The following is a 19959-nucleotide window of genomic DNA, read 5'->3' as shown; positions in this document are numbered from 1 at the left end:
ATTTGTGAATCGAGTGAATTTAAAGAGCTTAGAATAGTTGGACCCATGTTAAGTTTGACATTTAAGGTGCTGTGTTGTAAGGAGCCAGTAGAGGGTGCTGTAGGTCCACGTGCCCTCACACTTTGGCAGGTGCTTGTCTCGGCTCCAGTGCTGCACTTTGCTCTCTCCAGAGGTGTTTCCCAGGTACTCCTTCAGTCATTAACTCACTCATCAGAACCACAAACAGCAAATATATTTATGTGAAGGTCAACACAAGCGCTTTCAGGGTTTTTGTGTGTGTGTGTGGGGCAGTAATCCTTTGATCCCTGTGCAGGTTTACATTCAATATACGTCCACTGGAATATACTTCCTTATAGTAGAATAATGCTCTGACACTGACCTCACACACAAACATCCAGACAGGATACCTGTACACAATGTAACAGGTAGACAATATCTACAACAAAATACTGACCCCGATGGTGCTGAAGTCATTGAGAGAACAGAATGTCACAATTCTGAAAGAAGTTCAAACAAACATATAGTCATGTTTAGTTCATCATGGCATGAAAATAAATACAGACAAGATAAATTGCGACTTCTTCATAACCCATAGAAATAGTTCAAAAATAATACTGAAAACTGAATTGGTTCAAAAATTCCCAACAGTCCCAAGCAGATATGCGATGGTTAAATGCTTGTATGTGTGAATTTCCCCTGTTCATCTCATGGTGTTAGACATTAGGAGTGTCTACCATGTCTGACCTTCTGTCTCTCCCCTTCTCTCTGTGCCACCCTTCTGAGTGTGCCTTTCTCTTTCTTTCCTGATAGTGTTGTTCTTGACTCACGATCACAGCAAACCACCATATCGCTTCAAATCTCTCCATACATATATATATATAATTCTCTCTCTTTCTTCAAAGAGATGTCTCAGAGTTCACTAGTCCTCCGTTCTTCTCCCCTGAGTCTGTCGTGACACCGTCCCTCCCTCCTTCCACTCCTGCTGCCCCGTTCTCTCTGCCTGTCTCCTCCTGCTCCTCCTCCTCCTGGTCCCCTCCGTTCAGCCCCTGCTTCTCTGCGGCGGTCACGGCCATCTCCAACTTGGCCTCTGGCTCTTCCTGCTTCCTCTTGATGCACAGGAAGTTCCCTGATGCCAGCACCAGGGCTGATAGCGTGACCTCAATCCCTGCCAGCAGGAACACAAACATGTAGTTCTGGGTGGCATCCAGTAGGCGGCCTGGGGGAGCGAGGGAGAAAAGGAAAGAATGGAAAACAGAATTATTATTTTTTCCGATTTAATCTTAACCCCTTCTCCCATCATTGTGAACGGAAGTGCCTTACGGAATCCGTGTAGAAGTAGTGTGTGTTAGTGTGTTGTTGCTGACCTGCTCCAGGGGGTCCCACTAGCACAGCGATAGCCTCCATCAGGAGCACCAGGCCTATAGCGCTGGGGAACTTCTCCGTGCCCACGATCGCCATGAGAACCTCAAACTGGAGCGCCCCCACCATTCCGTAGGAGATCCCAAAGAAGATACAATAAACCACCAGGCCTGTGTAGGTGGTCGCCTAGGGGAGGGGTGAAGGGTGTAGTTAGGTCTCAGGCAAGTGGGGTGGGAGGGTAGGAAGACTTAGAAGGCCAGGGTAGCTGGTCTATACAACAAGATGGTGGAGAGGGAAGTCTGCATTCTCTGGTTGTTTCATCAAATAGGTGTTTCAAATCCCCCCCCCCCTCGCACCAGGTATTCCCTCATGTTCCTTATAAGCCATGCTGGGTCTCACCTGGGATCCAACAAGGTCGGTGCACCCGTTGAAGAGCATGGCGAAACTGAACAGGTACACGCACCTGGGCCGCACCCACTTCGTCCCAGCGATCAGGCCCGAGGTAGGCCTCGCGAAGATGTCTATGAACCCCAGGATGGTGAGGAGCAGGGCTGACTTGGTGTCCTCGTTCCCCATCTCCTTGGCGTAGCTCACCACAAACACGGGGGGCACGAACAGCCCCAGCACCATGATGGAGGCCGCGATGGTGTAGATGAGGAACCCACGGTCCTTGAACACACTGAAGTCCAGCAGGGGCTTCTTCTTCGGTTTAGGCTTCTCCTCCTCCCCCTGTTCCCCTCCAGGGTTCTTCTCTGGGTCTTGGGGCTTGGGGGGCCCCAGGAGGGGCCTCATGAGAGCCCCGCAGGCACAGCAGTTGAGCAGCAGGCCCCCCAGGATGAGGAAGCCCCCCCTCCAGCCAAACTGGTACTGCAGCACCTGGCCCAGGGGGGAGAGGCAGCAGAGCGCCACGGGGCTTCCCGCCGCCGCCAGCCCGTTAGCCAGCGGACGCTTCTCGCTGAAGTAGCGGTTCAGCATGATCAGGGAGGGCTGGAAGTTCAACGCCAAGCCCAGACCTGGAGGAGTCCAAAAGGGAGACAGGGACATGATGGTTATGGTAGATGGTGGTGTGTGTCTGTGTGTCTGTGTGTGTCTGTGTGTGAACCTACCTGTGATGACTCCAGTGCAGAGGTAGATGTGTAAGATGCTGGTAGCAAAGGAAGCCAGGATCATACCCAGCGACGCAAACAACCCTCCCACCATCATTACTGGACGGCAGCCGAACCTGTTCACCAACACGCTGCACAAAGGACCTGGACACACACACAGACACACATACATTGAGAATGTTTCATGTATCTCAAAACTTTTTTTGTTTTGTATTTTCAAATGTGAAAAGAATGGGCTCTGAGTTCTTTAAGTGAGGAAGTGCGCCCCCTACCTGTGCCATACAGCATGGCAAGGAGTATCGAGGAGATCCAGGCCGTGTCGCTGTAGCCCACTCCAAACTCCCTTATCAGCTCCTTGAAGAACACACTGACCGCTTTAGGGAAGGCGTAGGAGAAACCAGTGATGACGAAACATCCGACCAGCACCGCCCAGCCCCAGCCCCCGTCTGGAGCCTTCACCCCCCCGGGACCCTCATCTAGAACAACACCTCCCATGATCCTTTGTGGTCGTCAGTCAACCAGAGGAAGCTTGTTCTGAGGTAGAGAAAAAGAAGTACAGGCATAAAATATTATTATACTCATTCACACTTAGTTATTACATTTAGCAGACGTTCAGAGTGACTTACAGTAAGTACAGGGACATTCCCCCGAGGCAAGTAGGGTGAAGTGCCTTGCCCAAGGACACAACGTCAGTTGGCATGACCGGGAATCGAACTGGCAACCTTCGGATTACTAGCCCGATTCCCTCACCGCTCAGCCATCTGACGCCCTTAATTACTTCATTAAACTGGAGAAGAAGACACAGTTCACTCTCTGACAGAATGGCAGGGCTGTGAACTTGATGGTTTGGCTGTTCCATATAAGAAGAACCGTTGCATGGGTGGTGCCAACTGTGTGACCGCACAGGGCCTTGCGCCACTGGGGGCCTGCCTGGTTTACAATCCCGATTTTTTTTCTTTCTTTTTTTTCTACTTTCATTTTTTTTTTATTCCTGTTCTTGACTCGATGTGCTCTAAAATGAGACCACATATATCTGTGACAATGCCTTTCATCCTATCTATTTTGGCATGTATTTCAACTCCACGGACAGAGGGTGTACGTCCACATTTAACACATGCACACACAGCAAGGCACTCAAGAACACGCACACACACGCGCACAGGATATGACTACATAGCTGTCGGAATTATGGACAGACCCCGTGCGGGTTAAAATTGATTCTTGCGTGTGCATCACTGTGTATGTCAATAAGCAGGGCCTCGCATGTTATGTTCGCACAGGGCCTTGCACCCCCCCTGCGACAGCTCTGCATATAAATAATGTATTTTTAGGTGAGACACCTCTTCGTATTGTGTGTGGTTCCATGTGGTCCTAGTAAAAGGACTCTGGTACACAGTAGAGGAGATCTACAATTCATAATACATCACACATTACGTTTTTACATCTTCTCTGATAAGGTTTTGGGGAACAAGAAGCTTCTAATTCCGTTTTGTAGGTCTGGCTTTCTATGGGCTCTCTGTGTGGTATCTGCGTCCTTAGGCAAATATTCCTGTGCAGCGAGTACACAGGGGAGTTTGTGCAATTTCCTCCCAACAGGTCAGGAGGCCATCTGGCTATTTGTGAACAGAGGGCACTAAATCGATAACTGAATTGACGGATGTCTCCACAGTTGACACCTCTTCCACCACACAAAGGTTTGTGTGTCAGAATGGCCAAAAAGCATGCTGGCTCACAGATTGCTGAATGATATGGGATGTATTAGGCCATCTTGGAATTGTTCATGTACGGTATTAAACATAATTGTGGTAGTTCTGGCTGGTTGAAGACTCTACACACACACCCCAAGACAAAAGACAACTACTAGCCCCTAAGGATTTTCTTTGAAAACAAAATGGGCACCTTATCTGAGGGATTGGCAAGCTGCCATCCCATTTCTCTCTTCATCTGTGTTGTAATTTGTGACATTCTTGCTGCGGTCTACACTGCTTCACAGACCAGAGCAAGCCTGGTCTTGGTCACCTTCTAATCATCCGTGTCATCATCCACAGAGGATGTGACACAGCAATCTGCCCGGGCTGGGGAAGTACTGCGGCGTCCTCGAACCCTGGCTTGGTGGCTACACACACCACAGAGAGTGTACCTGAGACCAGGGTACTGTCTGTGACTTTGGCTCACTGAGTTCACATGGTCCTTGGGGCTCCATCGACATTATTGAATGTCCCACACGTTTGAGCAACTATAGAATGGTAAATACTCAGCCTGTCTTCTGTTACACACATTCAAACATCCTCTACACATTCTACATCATATGTCAGAGTTGAAACGACTTATCAGTGACCCTACAGGCATGCCCCTCCCCCTGGGGAAAACATTGCTGCCTCCATCCTTTTTGTCTGAGCCTGCCAGTGACCTGCTAGTCACCTTTACGTCTGATTGGCTAGCAAAACAAAATTCTAATATCTAAACTGACTCAACACAACACAGTGATACATAATAACAAGTTAGTGTTAGCAGTTACTAAAGAAGATTTACCATAGGTCAATTCTTAAAAAGATCTATATTCCAACATCCTCAGTCTGCCCTATTCTAACAAATACGTATTACGTACGCCAATTCCAATCAATAGAATGTCTTTTAATATTGAACAATGCAGGCATAAAGAGTAAATAATTCCTGATATTTGACTGCATGTTACACCACACAGCACACACCACAGGAAACACCTGCTGGTGTGTCTGAAGCGCAGTTGGTGTGGGTCCATGTGCATACAGCCTCAGACTTGTGTGTACAGGAGTGAGTGTATGTGTCCATGATCTTCTCCAGTTTCAAGCTTTCAAAGCATCCCACAAACAAACAGGCTCACTAATATGTCACACAGACACCTTCCTTTCTGCCAAACCCACTTCACCACAAGTTCCTTCCTGGCTCAACGAAGGCCCTACTTTCAGCTCCACAAAATAAAACCTTGACATTTATCCACAGCACTGATGCAAACACACATACATTACGACCAAGGCTCGGATCACTTTCTCTGGACCATGTCAATCATCCAGTTATGTTGCATCCAGGGATGTACTGATGAGATGTGTGTGTCAGTGTGTGTGGATCCACTTCTAGAGATAAAGAATTCCCTCCTTTTTCTCCATATCCACTACGTGTAACAATATATATCATTCTATAGTTATTCTCTGGGAAGAAAATCGCTCAGATGTTGTCTGCTATAATCCATAGAGGATTAGAATCTACAGAACCTGACCAAGGTTCCAACTATAGGCAATTCCAGAAATGTAATCTAGATTATGACGCATTTCATGGCAGGTTTTTGGTCAGCATTCCTTTCCACAAGAGCCCCGTGTTCTGCTGCTTGAGTGGGTTGGCCTGTATTTCCTTTTCCACTCACGTAAGCTTGTGTAGTCCATCAGCATCTGAGGATGCAGCCATGCGCACGTAGCCAATGCGCGACAGTTGCACCTCCCGTGCGATTATTCTTCATCATACTACTCTCTAATGGATGTGCTGGATTCGGTCCAAAATATGTAAATAAAACGTCATGCGCGCGTCACTCATCATAGTTGCCTTTGCGCGAAACATGAATACAGCAATACTGCAAAAATAATGCTTATTCAACTCGGCTCTAAGATTATCTTCTGTGGCACAGAATATAACGGCATTACCCCGGCCAACCTGTTGAAAGTAAAGCATCGGGGGAATGGTTGTGATATTTAGAATGTAAACGGCTGTGAGTGCTATGATTCTCACCAGCACAAGCAAATATAGAATTAAATATAAACCTTAAGCAACTGATTTTGCATCCACTCTACACTGACAGCTGTGAGATAATCCTTAATCCTATACAACCCCCATACCTGTTGCTGATGCTGTAGTCCGTCTCCAGATGCGCTTCCTCTCTCGGACCATGCGCGATACGTCCTCGTTCCGTCTTTTATTCGCCTATCTGCGTAGGGGGGAAACTCCCGGTAGACTGTCACTGTCACAAGGCTCTATCCAGCCCCCTCTGTTACCGTTGATTCACCATCGGGGTGTGTGACGGGTGTGGCGTTTAAGAGTGGTCCCCCCCTGGCACGGTATCCGTTACCGCACGTTTCTAACATGAGCTCGCTGCTCTCTCTCTCTCTCTCTCTCTCTCTCTCTCTCTCTCTCTCTCTCTCTCTCTCTCTCTCTCTCTCTCTCTCTGTCTCTCTGTCTCTCTCTCTCTCTCTCTGTTTCTCAAATAAACACACACACACACACACACACACATAGATCAGTCACTGCTTTGGTAAGAGGTGTAGCATGATGTAAACCTTTATGACTAGTTTAGACCGGTGGTACTGGCCTGGTGCCATGTGGGAGCCTCAGTCAGGTAGCCTACTGACAGGTGTATTGTTTCCTGTTCTTCTACCTCGAGCTTACCTGTGCCACGCTGCACGTACACATAGGACCTTGTAGTACACTAGGGTGGCCAGATTTGAGTTTGTGAAAAAGAGGACACTTTTGGTGGTCGTGTATTGCATGCCGCACTATCTGATCAAATTGACAGTTCTCTCTACAGTCAGAGCTCGCGCAAGAATGTGGAACATAAGGGAGATACCCTTTCCAAAACTTGTAAGGGCCTAATAGTTTGTGAAAGACCCAGAGAAACACAAATATCCGACGAGGCAAAATCCCGGACAATTTGGGAATCCCTGCCGGTGCCGGACACATTTTTTGGGTCTCAAAAAGAGTACATATCCGGGTAAAAGATGACGTCTGGTCACCCTAAGTACACCTAATTTGACTCGAATCTGACCCCTTGGGCTGCTTGAGTAATACATAGCCTATATGGATCTTAAACTATTTTTTACTTGTCATCCTTTAGCGACTGGTGATAAGGCATGTCGAATCATAAACAAGTTACGTTGATGTATACACTTACTTTTAGCTTACATAAACTCAAATTACGTTTCTTTATTGTTTTATAGTCCAGGTCGCCCTTTTGCTATAGAGGAATGGGCCTATCCACCACTTTAAATTGTGGGGCCTACAGTATTCGATAGAATCCACGGTCGGAATTCCTAGACGGCGTAGTATCAATGTAGTAATAAAATAAGAAATTTGTAGTACTATAAATAATAACCTAATATGAATAAAGAAAAACAAGAATAATTGTTTTAAATAATGTATTGCACAGTGAACGGTAGGCTACTCTAGTCTCGGCTCACATATACTACACGGAATATTTCGACGACGGACAGCGTTTCAGTTTCCATAGAAACAGCTTACATCAGCGGGAGAAGGAAGTTTGTTAAGCTAACTGGCTAGATATCCTCAGTTTAGTCATCCACAAGACATTCACCGTTTAGATACAAATTAAATTATGTTGGGGTTATGCTACATAATATATGCCAAATATAAATAAATAAAATGTTCAAACGAAGAGTACTGTAAACTTCCTATTTTCAAGACCATGCTAACTAAGCTACAGTAGCTAACTTCAACTTCTGCTAGCTGTCGTTAAGTACAGTAGGAAGATCTCTGTTCATAAAACGCAGCTGCTATGCAGTCGTATGGAGCCGCAGGCGACCTGGAGGCCCAGTTGGCCAGAAAGGAACGGGAGTGGAAGGAGCTCCAGAGCCTGCGTGTACTACAGCTGGAGTCATCACTCCGCGGAACTCAGGACGAGCTTTCCGTCCTCAGACAGCGCTTCCAGCAGCTCCGAGAGGACTTCCGTTACAACCTGACCGTGCTGGAGGAAAGGGACCGCGAACTGGAGAAATATGACGCAAAGGCAACAAGAGTTCAGGCCACAGAGACCGCCAGGTGAGGAGTGTTGACTTTCCATTCTCAACAAGTTGCTCTGCCTTTTTAACCACACTTGCTGCCATGTGCTGAGGGGTTGCTTTGGGACGTGTACCATTCCAAACGGCTGTTTTCTGCCATAGACAAGAGGAGGTGAGCCAGCTTCGTATCCAGGTGGCCAAACTGCAAGAGCAGAGAGAAAAGGAGGAGAGAGAGAGAGAGGAGGAGAGACGTCGCAGCCATCAGAGAGCTGCTGAACACAGGCTGCAGCTGGAAAGACTGCAGGGGTGAGATCTGCCAGAGGGTAGAGGAACAGATGGAGGGGACAGGAGAAGAAGGGCAAAGGAGAACGTGTTTTGAGTAAATCCTCTCTGTGATGCCTAGCTCATAGCATGGTTGGCTGTGTGTGTGTGTGTCAGCTGTAAGGATGGAGACATCCAGAAACAGAGGGAGGCGTATGAAGGGATGAAACGAGATCTGCAGCACCGCCTACAGGAAGTGGAGGGGGAGCTGGCCCTGCAGAAACAGGTGAACACAAATTACACACACACACATACACACACTTACACCCATACACACAGACTGAAGAGGAGCCCTTACATAGCATCAGTACCTCTACAATAAACCTAGACTCCCCTGAACATTAGCCCAACCCGCTGTCACGTGTGTGGCGGGGTGTTTAGTGTGTGCAGGTGGCAAACTGATGATGAGCTCAGTGACTTTAAGACCCCCTCCACCAAGCTATGTGTTTGTACTGAACATTCTCAAGAAGGTAACAGGAGATGGTGACCCCTGCTCTGGTGAATGAGAAGCTTCAGCTAGGGGGCTGCTGGGCTTGACTGCTCAGGTCAGAGGGAAGAACAATTTTGGCATGACACAGTAGTCATACTCAGGTTACCCTACCCCCCTCCTGACCCTAACCCCCTCCGTCTTTCCATCATCCATAACCCATATATTTAAACCAGAACAGCCCAGTTACCCTGACTCCTGAGTGCACAGGCCTCATAAACATTAGGGAAGCTCCCCATAGCTACACTCCCCATAGCAACGCTTCCCATAGCAACGCTACTGACCCTCAGTTCAGCTTTGCTCCAGTACCACATGTATGCATATGTCCAAATATAAACGATACCAATATAGTCTGGTGGACGAGGTGCAGCGGTGTTGGAGAGCGTGATATTGATCAATGTTATTGATAGGGTGTTGTGTTATCAGGAGCTGATGGCTGACTTTGATAATGAGCTGAGGCTGAGAGAGCACGAGTTCAACCTGAGGATGGACGAGATGCGCGCTGTGGTTCTGGCTCACGAGCTCAAGGTGAGGAGTGTGTGTGTGTCTGTGTGTTATTGTGTGTAAAGATTCCAAGCTAAAGCTGGTCTGGTAAAAGTTGTGTTTATCCCTGGTGTGTGTGTGTGTGTGTGCGCCCCCAGGTCAAGCTGCTGTCTAAGGAGGCTGAGGTCCTGGCCCAGACCCAGCTCCAGACCCAGGAGAGGCTGACAGCTTCTGAGGAGCTCTGTCAGAACACACACACCCTGCTGCAGCGCAGCCAGCTGGAGATACAGGACATCACGGCGGTCAAGGACAGCAGGTACACCCGTGTGTGTGTGTGGGTGTACTGATGTAGCGTGCTGGTGTCTTTTGAGTCTGGCCTGTACTTGTGTGTGTTTTTGTGTACGCGCTGTGAGACTCTCACCGTGCCGTCAGGACCAGGCAGCTGGAGGAGGAGCTGAGGAAGATGGAGGCCAGGAGGAGGAGAGAGGAGGAGGCCTGCAACAGGAAGTGAGTCCGGCTGCTGATGTCACCGTCGACGTCATCATCATCATGAGGATCAATACAGGTCACTCATCGGTGTGTGTCTTGTGTAGGCATGAGGATCTGGACCGGGCCGTGAGGGAGAGGGAGGCCCAGCTGGAGGCTCTGAGGGGGGCTCACTGCTCCCAGCTGGGCATGGTGGAGACCCAGTCCTCCCAGCTGCAGAACCAGCTTGACGCCATGGCTGCACACACACGCAGGGCCCAGAGAGAGCAGGCGGAGGCACTCGTACTCAGAGACCAGCAGATAGAGAGGTGTGTGGGTGGGTGTCAGTGTGTGTGTGTGCATGCATAGCCAGTGATTAAGTGTGTGGGTGTTGATCACTGGTGCTGTCAAGAGAGCTGTGATTACGTAACCTGGTGTGAAAGGAGGGAGCGCAGTGAAGAAAAGGCAGCCTCCCAATAGGATCCATAGACAACATTGTGTTCAGTGTTAATATATTCCTTTAAGGACAATACCCATTCATATACTTCTTGTACTAATACGGTAAGAGTCACATATCTTTTAAATATAGAATGCCTTACCTTTGTGTGTGTGTGTGTGTGTATGTGTGTGTCCGTCTGTAGGCTTCATACTGAGCTGGAGACTACTCGAACTGGCTGGGACACATACATCACTCAGGTTTCCAAGGAGACTGTCGTCAGGGACACGGAGCTGCTGGCCCTGCAGGAGAGAGAAGCCAAGCTCAGGAGTGAACTGGAGAGGAGCAGGGGGGAGGCCGAGAGGTGAGGAGGAGACAGAGAGGTGGGGGGGGAGGGGAGGTGGAGGAGGAGTAGGGGGGGCGACAGAGAGGAGAGGATATGGGGATCGATAGATGGATTGATGTGTGTGTGTGTCCCAGGTACAAGCAGCAGCTGGGCCTGGGTGTGGAGAGGGAGAAGGCCCTGGAGCAGAGGAGGGTGCAGCTGGAGCTGGAGTGGCAGAGACGCTGTGAGGACCTCAAGGCTGAGCACTACCTGGCCAGCGAGGGCTTAATACAGGGCCTCACCCAGGCCAGGGACCAGGTACACACACTCACAAACACACCCACACACAGAGACTGTGGGCTGTGACAGTGACGTGGAGGATTGTGCTGTGGTCCCCAGGCAGCGGCAGAGCTGAGGGAGAGGGAGAGAGAGCTACAGGATGTGGGGGTCTTACTGCGCACCGTCACAGCAGAGAGAGACCAGGCCCTGCAGGTACAGTAGACACACTCCAGGAGAAATGGAAATGTCGAGGCCAAGGCTCCCTGCTGTGTGTGTGTGTGTGTGTGTGTGTGTGGTGGAGGAGCTCAGGTCTGGATGAACCCAGACTCAGAGACAAGTGTTGTTGTTACCACAGTTATTCTGGGGGGCTAGATTGAGGGGACAGCTACCGGAGGCGTGACAGAAACTGGATCGTCTTTGGCCGCCGTTAGTTGTGCTGGATTGAAGGGTCTTTAAATAGCGTCTGAGACGAGCCGCTGTACCCTGACATGGTGGCATGTTCTCTCTACACCCTCCCCCTCTCTTTATCTCTCTCTCTGTCTATCTCGTACGCCGGTTCATCCAGATGTCTTTTTTTGGAGCTGGCCTTTCCCTGTGCCTCCAGAGTGATCTGATGACCTTTTCCTCTGGCTGGCAGGCTGGCTAACTGCTGGCTGACTCTCTGGCTGCTACAGTTCTTCTGGTGGCTATGGACACAAGCAGCCAGCTGAGGAATTTTACAGTTGTTTCCTTCTCCCCGTCCTCCTTCTCGTCTGACCGAGCGCCAGCCTAACCACCCCGCCATGCCAGCTGTAGCACCCTGTGTAAACCTGACCTCCCTGTGGTCTCCCTGTGACATCATCTCCCTCCACCTGGCCCGCGACTTAACGTCCAACCCAGTTGGACCGTGAAATGTTTAGAAACCATAAACTCACCTCAGAGAGATTGGGGGATAGCTCGGTGGTAGAGGATGACGGCAAATCCAGAGGTTGTAAATTCCCGCCTGTACGTCACTTAGAAAGCATTACATTATTACATGATCCAGTAAATTCAACCTGGTCTGGAGCTCTAGTTAATCTACGAGGATTTTCAAGTGCCTCTTTCGCTACGATGGTTTCGGGAAACGGCCCGTACAACTAAGATCCATCGTACGATGGACTCTACGATCAACTTAGGCTTACGATGCTTTCGGGAAACGCACCCCTGGTCTGTTTGGACTGTTGAGAAACTGTTTTTCTCAATTAGAGAATCCAGTCTTCATAATTGCATCAGCAGAAGTTGTTCCTGTGGCCTGTTTACCCTGTAACAACACCCAAACGCCTCTGCCATGATCTGACTCTAGATCAGATGCTAAGTCAACTAGTGTGTCATGTATTAGCTGGGTGGGGTGTTGGTGATCTGACCCCAGGTCTGCTGTTAAAGACATCTGCTTGGTTTGGGAAACTGCACTCGCTGTCTGTCAGAACACCAAAGGTCAGGAGTTTGCGGAGGAAAAGGTCACCATGCCTCTGAACGTTTCCTGTTGCGTTCTGGAAGACACATGGGTGTAGGTTTTCAGTCAACCTTGACTTGTGTCATCTGTGGTGCACTTGAAAGGGGGTCGCTTTTAAGGGTATTCTCATTACTAGATCAGCTGTGTGAGGTGGTGGATAAGTTATGTCTGACAGACCCTGGCAATACTGAAGGTAGAGATGATAAGGAACTACAGCCAGACTTACTACTCCATCTAGTGGTCATGGAGATGAACTGTGTGTGTGTGTATGTGTGTGTGTGTGTGCAGGGCTCCAGACCAGGCGAGGGAGTGGCCTCCCTCCCCTCTGAAGAGCTGCGTCTGCTGCAGCAGCAGAACAGCAGTCTGAGGGCTGTGGTGGCCCAGATGAGGAGGGACATGGAGGTCCTCAGCCATCAGAGGACCTCCCCTGCTCCTGCCCCTGCTCCTCCCGGAATCCCAGGGGATTTCACCTCCACCCTGCAGCCCACTGGACCTCCAGCCAAGACCACTGACAGCTCTGTCAAGACCAGTCCAGCAGGTGCAGATGACACACACACAATGTACACACACACTGTACACGCACATAGTGTGGCACTTACACATTATATCAGGTGAAAAAACGGCCTGATATAATGTGTATCCCCTCTGTAACTTTTGCTAGAAAAGAGCAGACATCTCCATATTATCTCAGGTTGTTCATTGTGACCAAAAGAACACATAACATACATTATGGCAGCACAGACCCGTTGCATGTTAGGGGAGGGGGTACGCATTAGGGGTTGACCGATATCCTTTTTTCAGGACCGATGCCGATACCGATTATTACAGATCAAGTAGATCGATAACCGATATTTTGAACCGTCATACATGTCTAGTGTAAAAATGAAAATTAATGTCTAAATAAAGAATAAAAAGGCCTCTGACAAAGACTCTTTAAATTATTTTAACCATATCTTTAATTCTGAGAACTGTTAATAATAACAACATTAATATTAATAATAATAACAACAACATAAAATGTGCAGGGAGCATCCAGCAGCATTCTGTAAACATTTTGTAAAACTTAAAGAAGTAAATTTAAACCACAACAAGCAACAAATGAACAAATGATGGAAAATTAATTTTATAGTTCCCTGAAGTTTTATAAGCTAATAAAATGGGTAACAATTAGTAGTCCCAATCCAGCAGCACCAGGTTGTGGTGCAGGATTTATTTATTTTTTATCGTAAAATCGGTTTTGAAAATTACCGATAACCATAACAATGCTTAATATCGGCGCCGATAGCCGTTCCCTAGTGTGTGTGTTTGTATATATAGGTGTTCATGATGGGCTCTGTGTGTGTGTGTTTATGATGGGCTCTGTGTGTGTGTGTGTTTATGATGGGCTCTGTGCGTGTGTGTGTGTGTATATGATGGGCTCTGTGTGTGTTCACCAGGGTACACTGAGGCCATGGAGGAGCAGCTGTCAGAGGTGAAGGCACGCTGCAGACAGCTGGAGGAGCAGCTAGATGGCGCCACCAGAGCCCTGAACCCCCCCTCAGACTTCCTGGCCCCCCCACTGGCCCCCCCGCTGGCCCCCGTCTCAGCAGACAACGCCTACCTGCAGAACCACATCCGCTCGCTCAACGAGACCATAGGTAAGAGAGGATAAGGCAGCCGCTGGTTAAGAAGACCACAGCTGGAAGCATCAGTGAGGGATTACTGGTGGGAGAGACTAGGGTTAGGAGAGACTCACCGGTCAGATACACAGTAAGAGAAACTGAACTGTTACTAAACCAGTTCTAAGAAAAAGTGATGATTGGAGAGGACGTAAACAGGTAAGACCATTGTTAGATTGACACTGTTGAAAGGGGTGGATATTCTTAGGAATGTTGAGACAGACAGCTGTCACATGACATGCAACATTCTGATTGGCCATTGTCTGTGTTTCCTGGTCAGGTGGTCTGCGTGTTGTGAAGGTTGCTTTAACTGCAGCACTGAGAAAGCATGAGGTTAGGGTGGCACACCTGGAGTCTGCCATGGCCTCCCTCACACAGCAGGTAGCACACAAATATTCCCCAACATTTACAAAAACTGCTGTCTCTCTTGTCATCTAAACTGTCTAGCCTGTTATCTCATCTCTGCATCTTTTCATCCAGTGTCATTCCAAGCAGGTAGAGGGGGAGGAGCTGCGCTTGGAGCTGGCCAATCAGAAACGGAGTTGGAAGGCAGAGGAGGCGGGGCTGCACCAGAAGCTGGTTGCCGTAGAAATGGAGCTGGCAGAAGTGAGGAGGGAGAAAGAGGAGTACCAAAAGGGAAGCATCCTCACCAACCTGGAGACGGTTGCCCTGGGCAACCAGGTATCGGCTCTGAAGATGGACATCGCCAGCAGGAGAGAGCCCATTGTCTGTGAACAGGTAACGTGGAAACCACCTTGTGTGCCAGTCATTAATCCTTTTTACTTTGTTGTGAAAGAAGTTTGTCTTCCCTTCTCTTTTTTCTCCCTCTCGCTCGTTCTCTCTCTCCGTCCATCCCTCCATTCAGAGTGAGATGGTACATGAGCTGCAGGAGGAGAACCTCCGTTTGAGACAGCAGCAGCTCCTATCCCTGGGGTCTGGGGTGTGCCTGGGGGCCGCCCAGGGGTCTAAACCCAGTGCCCAGCTGCCAGAGACCAGGCTGAAGCAGGCTGCCCGCTGTATCGCCCGTCTGAGCAGGGACAAGCAGCAGCTGATTGAAATGGGGAATCGGCTCCGCTCCCAGCTCATCCATGCAGGACTGGAGGGTACGCCTGATTCCAACACCAGGAAGCTTGTTTGTGACTTCTGCTTTGTGCATATTATCAACGGGCAACACCGTATTCTCAATATAGGGTGAACAATTTCAGCCCATCATTGAAAAACACCCACTAGAACTGGACCCTAGTAGTCACCAGGGTTTGGTAACATTACAGCTGGCACAGAACTCCTTAGAAACACTGTTCTGTTATGCAATACTGTCCTGAGTTATATGAGCGGGGGGCATGGCACCTGTTGGTTTAAACAGTTAGCATCAAAGCCAGGAAGTCCATCTCTGTTGTGATGAGATGGAGTGGAGGGCAGTGTTGACAGGACAGGAAGCTTCCGTGTTGCTCTTCCGCCTCACCACCCTGATCACGGCTGAACTGCGGGATTATGGGAGACTCAACAGAGCTTGCACATACCGCATGGTGAACAAACACACCCCACAAACATTCTTTTGTGTTAATCTTTTCTCTCTCTACCCCCCCCCCCCCCCTCTCTTCCCCTCAGTCCCCCAGACAGCGCCTGTGTTCTCTCCAGCACCAGAGGCAGCGGGGCCAGAGACAGACCGGTCTGGCCCCGGACCGGAGCATCAGCAGGGGCGGCTGTCTGTTCTGGAGCAGCTGCAGTACCAACTCACCACACAGGTGGCGCCACACTCCACTCAGGATTGTCAGCCTCTCCACTCTGTTCCGTCACTCCTTGTTTGATGAAAGAGAGGAGGAGCTTGTTTCACATGACTGAGGAAATACATTAGGTCAAACTAAACTCATATCAAGACCTGATAAGATAAAGATAAGATAAGACTTTACTAATCCCATAGGGGAATTGATGTTTTATTGTCTAGAACAGGGTTCTCATATCCTGGACCTCGAGGGCCGTTGTCCTGCATGTTTTAGATGTTTCCCTGCTCCAGCACACTTGATTCAAATGAATGGTCATTACCCGGCTACCACAGAGCTTGATAACAACCCATTCATTTGAAACAGGTGTGCTGGAGCAGGGAAACATCTAAAACATGCAGCGGCCCTCGAGGACCAGGATATGAGAACCCTGGTCTAGAATCTCACAAAATCCATTTCAGTTCAACCAAACCTAAATGTGTTCTCTGAGGAGATCGTACAATTTAAACTCCTCAACATAACAGAATCTGTAGTCTGGTGCTATTCCCCAGGAATCCTGTAGAGGGCGCTCTAGTCTGACCCGTCTCTGTGCCTCCCCTAGGAACTGCAGTACGCTCAGAGGGAACCAAGGACGGGGGCCCCCATCAGGGTACAGCCCCTCTCCGACAGCAAAGGTGGGGGGCGGGGCCCAGGCCGGGACAGGGCTGCCAACCCCTGGGTCCAGGGGAGCAGGGACACACACAGACATGAGGTAACAGCCTGGCACTGCTGTGATCTGACCCCAACCCTGACTAGCTGGAACAGCTCTTTTCACCCAACTGGCATTGGTGATTTGAAACCAATATCACTTTACAGTGGTGTAGCCTTCAGCGTGATACCAATCCACTCGCTCAACAATGCTGACATTACACATGAACTTGACTCTCAATACTACCTTGTGCATGTGGTCGTAACACAATAGCGATGCACCCCCTCACCCTATCCTCCCTGTCCTTGACAGCGTTCTCGGAGCAAAGAGAACACTCCTCCTCCTCTCAGCCAATCGCCCACCTTGTTGAAGCGGGACATGGCGTCGCGTTCCTCCTCCAGCCCGTCTGGTGCGCTGGTGTCGTCCCTGGCGACGGAGGGATCGCTGAGGGAGGTGTGGCAGGTGCTGGACAGAGGCCCGAGCCCCTCTGTCCTGACCACACCCAGACTCAGCTCCGACACAGGTTAGGGTCGCTCTTAACCCTTGTGTTATCTTCGGGTCATTCTGACCCATCAGTCATTGTGACCCACTGTCATATTGCGGCAAATTTACCTCATAAAAAAAGTGAAGCATTTTCTTTTAACCGTTGGGCTGTCTCAGACCCCCTACATTGCAAAGGTTAAAAGAAAATAATTTTTATTTGTTTTTGTATTGGGTAAAATTGGGTAAACATAACGATGGTTCGTTATGAACCTTTGCGTCATGTGACCTGAAGGCAGCACGAGGGTTAAAAAGGTCCACTCTCATGAGGTGGATCTGCTGTGTATAAGTTCACTCCTGGTATTAAATGAACACTTTGAAATGTGTCTAAAATGAGTTCAAATGTACTATATAAATGATGGGTTCAAATCACAATGTCTCTCTTCTCACTGCCTCACATACTTATAAGCAAACTCACCAGTACTTAGTTTTAATCCTGTTACAGTATGGGGTAGCCAATTGTATAATTGGTCATTGTTGTCTCCGCCATGGACAGCTATCCAGGAAATAGCCTGCCAGGGGTGTGTTCTATCTGAGTCACCTCATCTCATACAGACTGGTGTTTCAGCATTCTAGAGAGCCTCAACCAGCCCAGTATCACTCTGTCACAACACATCATATAATCTCTCACACACAAGGTTAGGTCTAAACCTATTTGCTAAGTGTCTTGCCACATTGCAGCACTGTATATTTAGGCCACATATCAAACGCCCCTTGGGAAACAATAAAAAAAAAAGGTTTCACAAACCGTGGACTGCAGTATAGACATGATTGCATAGCTGAACGTGTGATAAGCCAATGTGCTGTCCTTGTTCCTGTTCCACTTCTGGGGGATCAGGGCCAGAGTCCCCCCCCCCCCCCCCCCCCCCCCCACGTAGCTTTACGATACTGTCACCTTGCGTTACTCCTGGTCGTTTGCCCTATGGTGCCCTCCCTTGAGTCCCCTGGCCTTGTTAGCCCCAGGCAGGCATGGTGGCTTGGCACACAGTGCCCCAGCCTGCTGGAGGAAGTGCTGCTGACTAGTCATCTGGTTATCCTAGCCTAGCACATGCATTTCCCTTGGCACACACAGTGTGTGTGCGCCAAATGTGTGTACGTGTGTATCTCTCTTTGTGTCTTTCTGTGTGTGGGGGTGCATTTTTGCATGTGTACGTGTGTGTTTTTCTGTGTGTGTGTGTGACGCCTAAGTGGCTGGCCTCAAGGACAGCCAGCTCTCCAGCTGTCTGAGGTCTGGGAACAGGTATTACTTCAGCTGCAGACTGCCTGCCAAGGTTTAAACATCATGCTGCAGACACACTAGACATTCACGTGAACAGTGCTACAGAACATAGTGCACTGACAATGATTCATAGATACATGCAGGTTTAATACAAAAACAAAACACATTACTCTGATTAACATATTAGAAGTTTGAATGAAAAGAAATGCTCTGTTGCACTGGCCATCTGTTGTGTGAACTGAGACAGTGCTTGGTCTATGGTGGTGTGATTACAGGATCTATTCACACAGGGGATCAGGTGGAGATGACCAGGTGTGAGCTGAAAGAGGCCAGTCCAGAGAGGCAGATGAGAGGGCTACAAGGGACCAGAGCCCCTGTCCAGGAGAGGAGAACCACCATCAGGCCCAGCCAACCCTCCGCCAAAATCAGGAATACCAAGACTGCCAGCAGTGGTGGAAAGATCAGGAACTACAATATTAAAGACTGACGGATGGGAGTAGACATGGACGGATGGATGCACACTAGTGATAACTTTTCATTTCTGTCACCAAATCATGAAAATCCTGTGTGTGGCTGACTGTTTCCTCACCTGTCTCCTTTATCAAATGTTTTAGAAATAATTATGAATTACTGTGAATTTCAATAAACAAATGTCCATCACTTACTGCTTGGCAAATATGTTATTTTATTACTTGAAATATATTACTTATTTTTCAATAAGGCCATTTATGTGGTCAGTGAATGAATACACATTGTGACATTAGGTGTATTCGACTTCATGCCGACAGCCGCTTTCTAAACAAGTAACCACTATCGTCGTCAAACCAATCTTCCCCATTACATCACTGCAATGTACTGCTAACAAGTCCCGCCCGTTTCTGTCATCTCTTCAACCGATTTCATAGCAACTCCCTCGCATTCACGATGATTGGAGGGGTTCACACACCCCCGCTCTATGATTGGTGCATAAATATGCCTATTTAGAATATGGCGAATGCCATTCCGTTGTGTACCACGTGTTTTAAAGCTGACTGTGGCTGAGAACCCCAAGTGAGCTGCTTCTTATCATGGTTGCCGGTGTTGCGACTGGCTAAATCACATAACACGCGAGACTGACTGTTTCACATTAAGTTTTTTAATATTCACGATATAACTCGTTTGCAACAAAATCCATTCTTTATATTTACAAAAAACTGATTTGATTGAACTCTAAAACAGACATAGCCTATAGCCTTTTATAGCCTAATGCAAAACAACCAAATGCAGCTCTTTTAAAATACTATTCTGTTTGGCTAAATATAATTATGTAGTTGTTTCACATGCAATGTATAAAACATGCACATACTACAAATACGAAAGGCTTGATATAAAACTAAATTACTTTATTAGTGATGAAAGTCGAAATCAAACAGTTAAACACATGGGCTTACCCTTAATTATAGATATCCATATACCATATTGTAAGGCGAAAAAATGCCGAATGAAATCATTCGTCAATTATTAAATTAATAAAAATTGTCATCAATTTTGAAACGAGTTTCCCAATTTTGAAGGGCTGTTGCACATAGACAAGTCTTTGCAACATTTCGAAATGCAATCAGACCTGACTATTTCAGGTATACGTTTTGTTTGATCAACTTGA

The 19959-nt window shown here is 48.3% G+C and overlaps 2 protein-coding genes across 4 annotated transcripts; one reads left to right on the top strand and one right to left on the bottom strand.

The window, feature by feature from the left end:
* Nucleotides 1-229: 229 nt before the first annotated feature.
* On the bottom strand, nt 230-6623 carry slc16a3b (solute carrier family 16 member 3b). Its single transcript, XM_067245414.1, has 6 exons — nt 6332-6623; nt 2738-2999; nt 2466-2609; nt 1759-2372; nt 1365-1545; nt 230-1216 (listed from the first exon to the last, which is right to left on the bottom strand). The coding sequence occupies exons 2-6, from the start codon at nt 2958-2960 to the stop codon at nt 897-899; spliced, it is 1482 nt and encodes a 493-aa protein (XP_067101515.1). The 5' UTR covers nt 2961-2999; nt 6332-6623; the 3' UTR covers nt 230-896.
* Nucleotides 6624-7845: 1222 nt separating this feature from the next.
* On the top strand, nt 7846-18967 carry ccdc57 (coiled-coil domain containing 57). 3 transcript variants are annotated; one of them, XM_067244980.1, is made up of 19 exons: nt 7846-8264; nt 8387-8530; nt 8663-8771; nt 9459-9560; nt 9674-9831; nt 9948-10022; nt 10109-10309; nt 10622-10780; nt 10897-11059; nt 11141-11233; nt 12780-13029; nt 13928-14128; nt 14430-14530; nt 14642-14887; nt 15015-15252; nt 15758-15894; nt 16472-16621; nt 16871-17081; nt 18593-18967. In XM_067244980.1, exons 1-19 carry the CDS (start codon nt 8002-8004, stop codon nt 18802-18804), a joined length of 3213 nt encoding a protein of 1070 aa, XP_067101081.1. In that variant the 5' UTR covers nt 7846-8001; the 3' UTR covers nt 18805-18967. The 3 variants fall into 3 exon arrangements, with proteins under 3 accessions (XP_067101081.1, XP_067101082.1, XP_067101080.1); XM_067244981.1 differs by having other exon boundaries at nt 14630-14887; nt 18608-18967; XM_067244979.1 differs by having other exon boundaries at nt 14630-14887.
* The last annotated feature ends 992 nt before the right edge of the window (nt 18968-19959 follow it).

The sequence above is a fragment of the Osmerus mordax genome, chromosome 10 (genome assembly GCF_038355195.1).
Source record: "Osmerus mordax isolate fOsmMor3 chromosome 10, fOsmMor3.pri, whole genome shotgun sequence".
NCBI classification, from domain to species: domain Eukaryota; kingdom Metazoa; phylum Chordata; class Actinopteri; order Osmeriformes; family Osmeridae; genus Osmerus; species Osmerus mordax.
Note: the sequence above shows the minus strand (reverse complement) of the source record. Positions and strands in the feature narration are given on the sequence as shown.

What these genes read in the sequence shown, in the direction of transcription:
- slc16a3b (XM_067245414.1), bottom strand. Translation starts at nt 2,960, where the DNA reads ATGGGAGGTGTTGTTCTAGATGAGGGTCCCGGGGGGGTGAAGGCTCCA. An exon ending in TGCCATGCTGTATGGCACAG is followed by an intron (nt 2,610 to 2,737) that starts GTAGGGGGCGCA and finishes GTGTGTGTCCAG; the next exon opens with GTCCTTTGTGCAGCGTGTTG. An exon ending in AGTGGGACCCCCTGGAGCAG is followed by an intron (nt 1,217 to 1,364) that starts GTCAGCAACAAC and finishes TCGCTCCCCCAG; the next exon opens with GCCGCCTACTGGATGCCACC.
- ccdc57 (XM_067244979.1), top strand. Translation starts at nt 8,002, where the DNA reads ATGCAGTCGTATGGAGCCGCAGGCGACCTGGAGGCCCAGTTGGCCAGA. An exon ending in AGCTGGCCCTGCAGAAACAG is followed by an intron (nt 8,772 to 9,458) that starts GTGAACACAAAT and finishes TTGTGTTATCAG; the next exon opens with GAGCTGATGGCTGACTTTGA. An exon ending in CAGACTCAGCTCCGACACAG is followed by an intron (nt 17,082 to 18,592) that starts GTTAGGGTCGCT and finishes GTGTGATTACAG; the next exon opens with GATCTATTCACACAGGGGAT.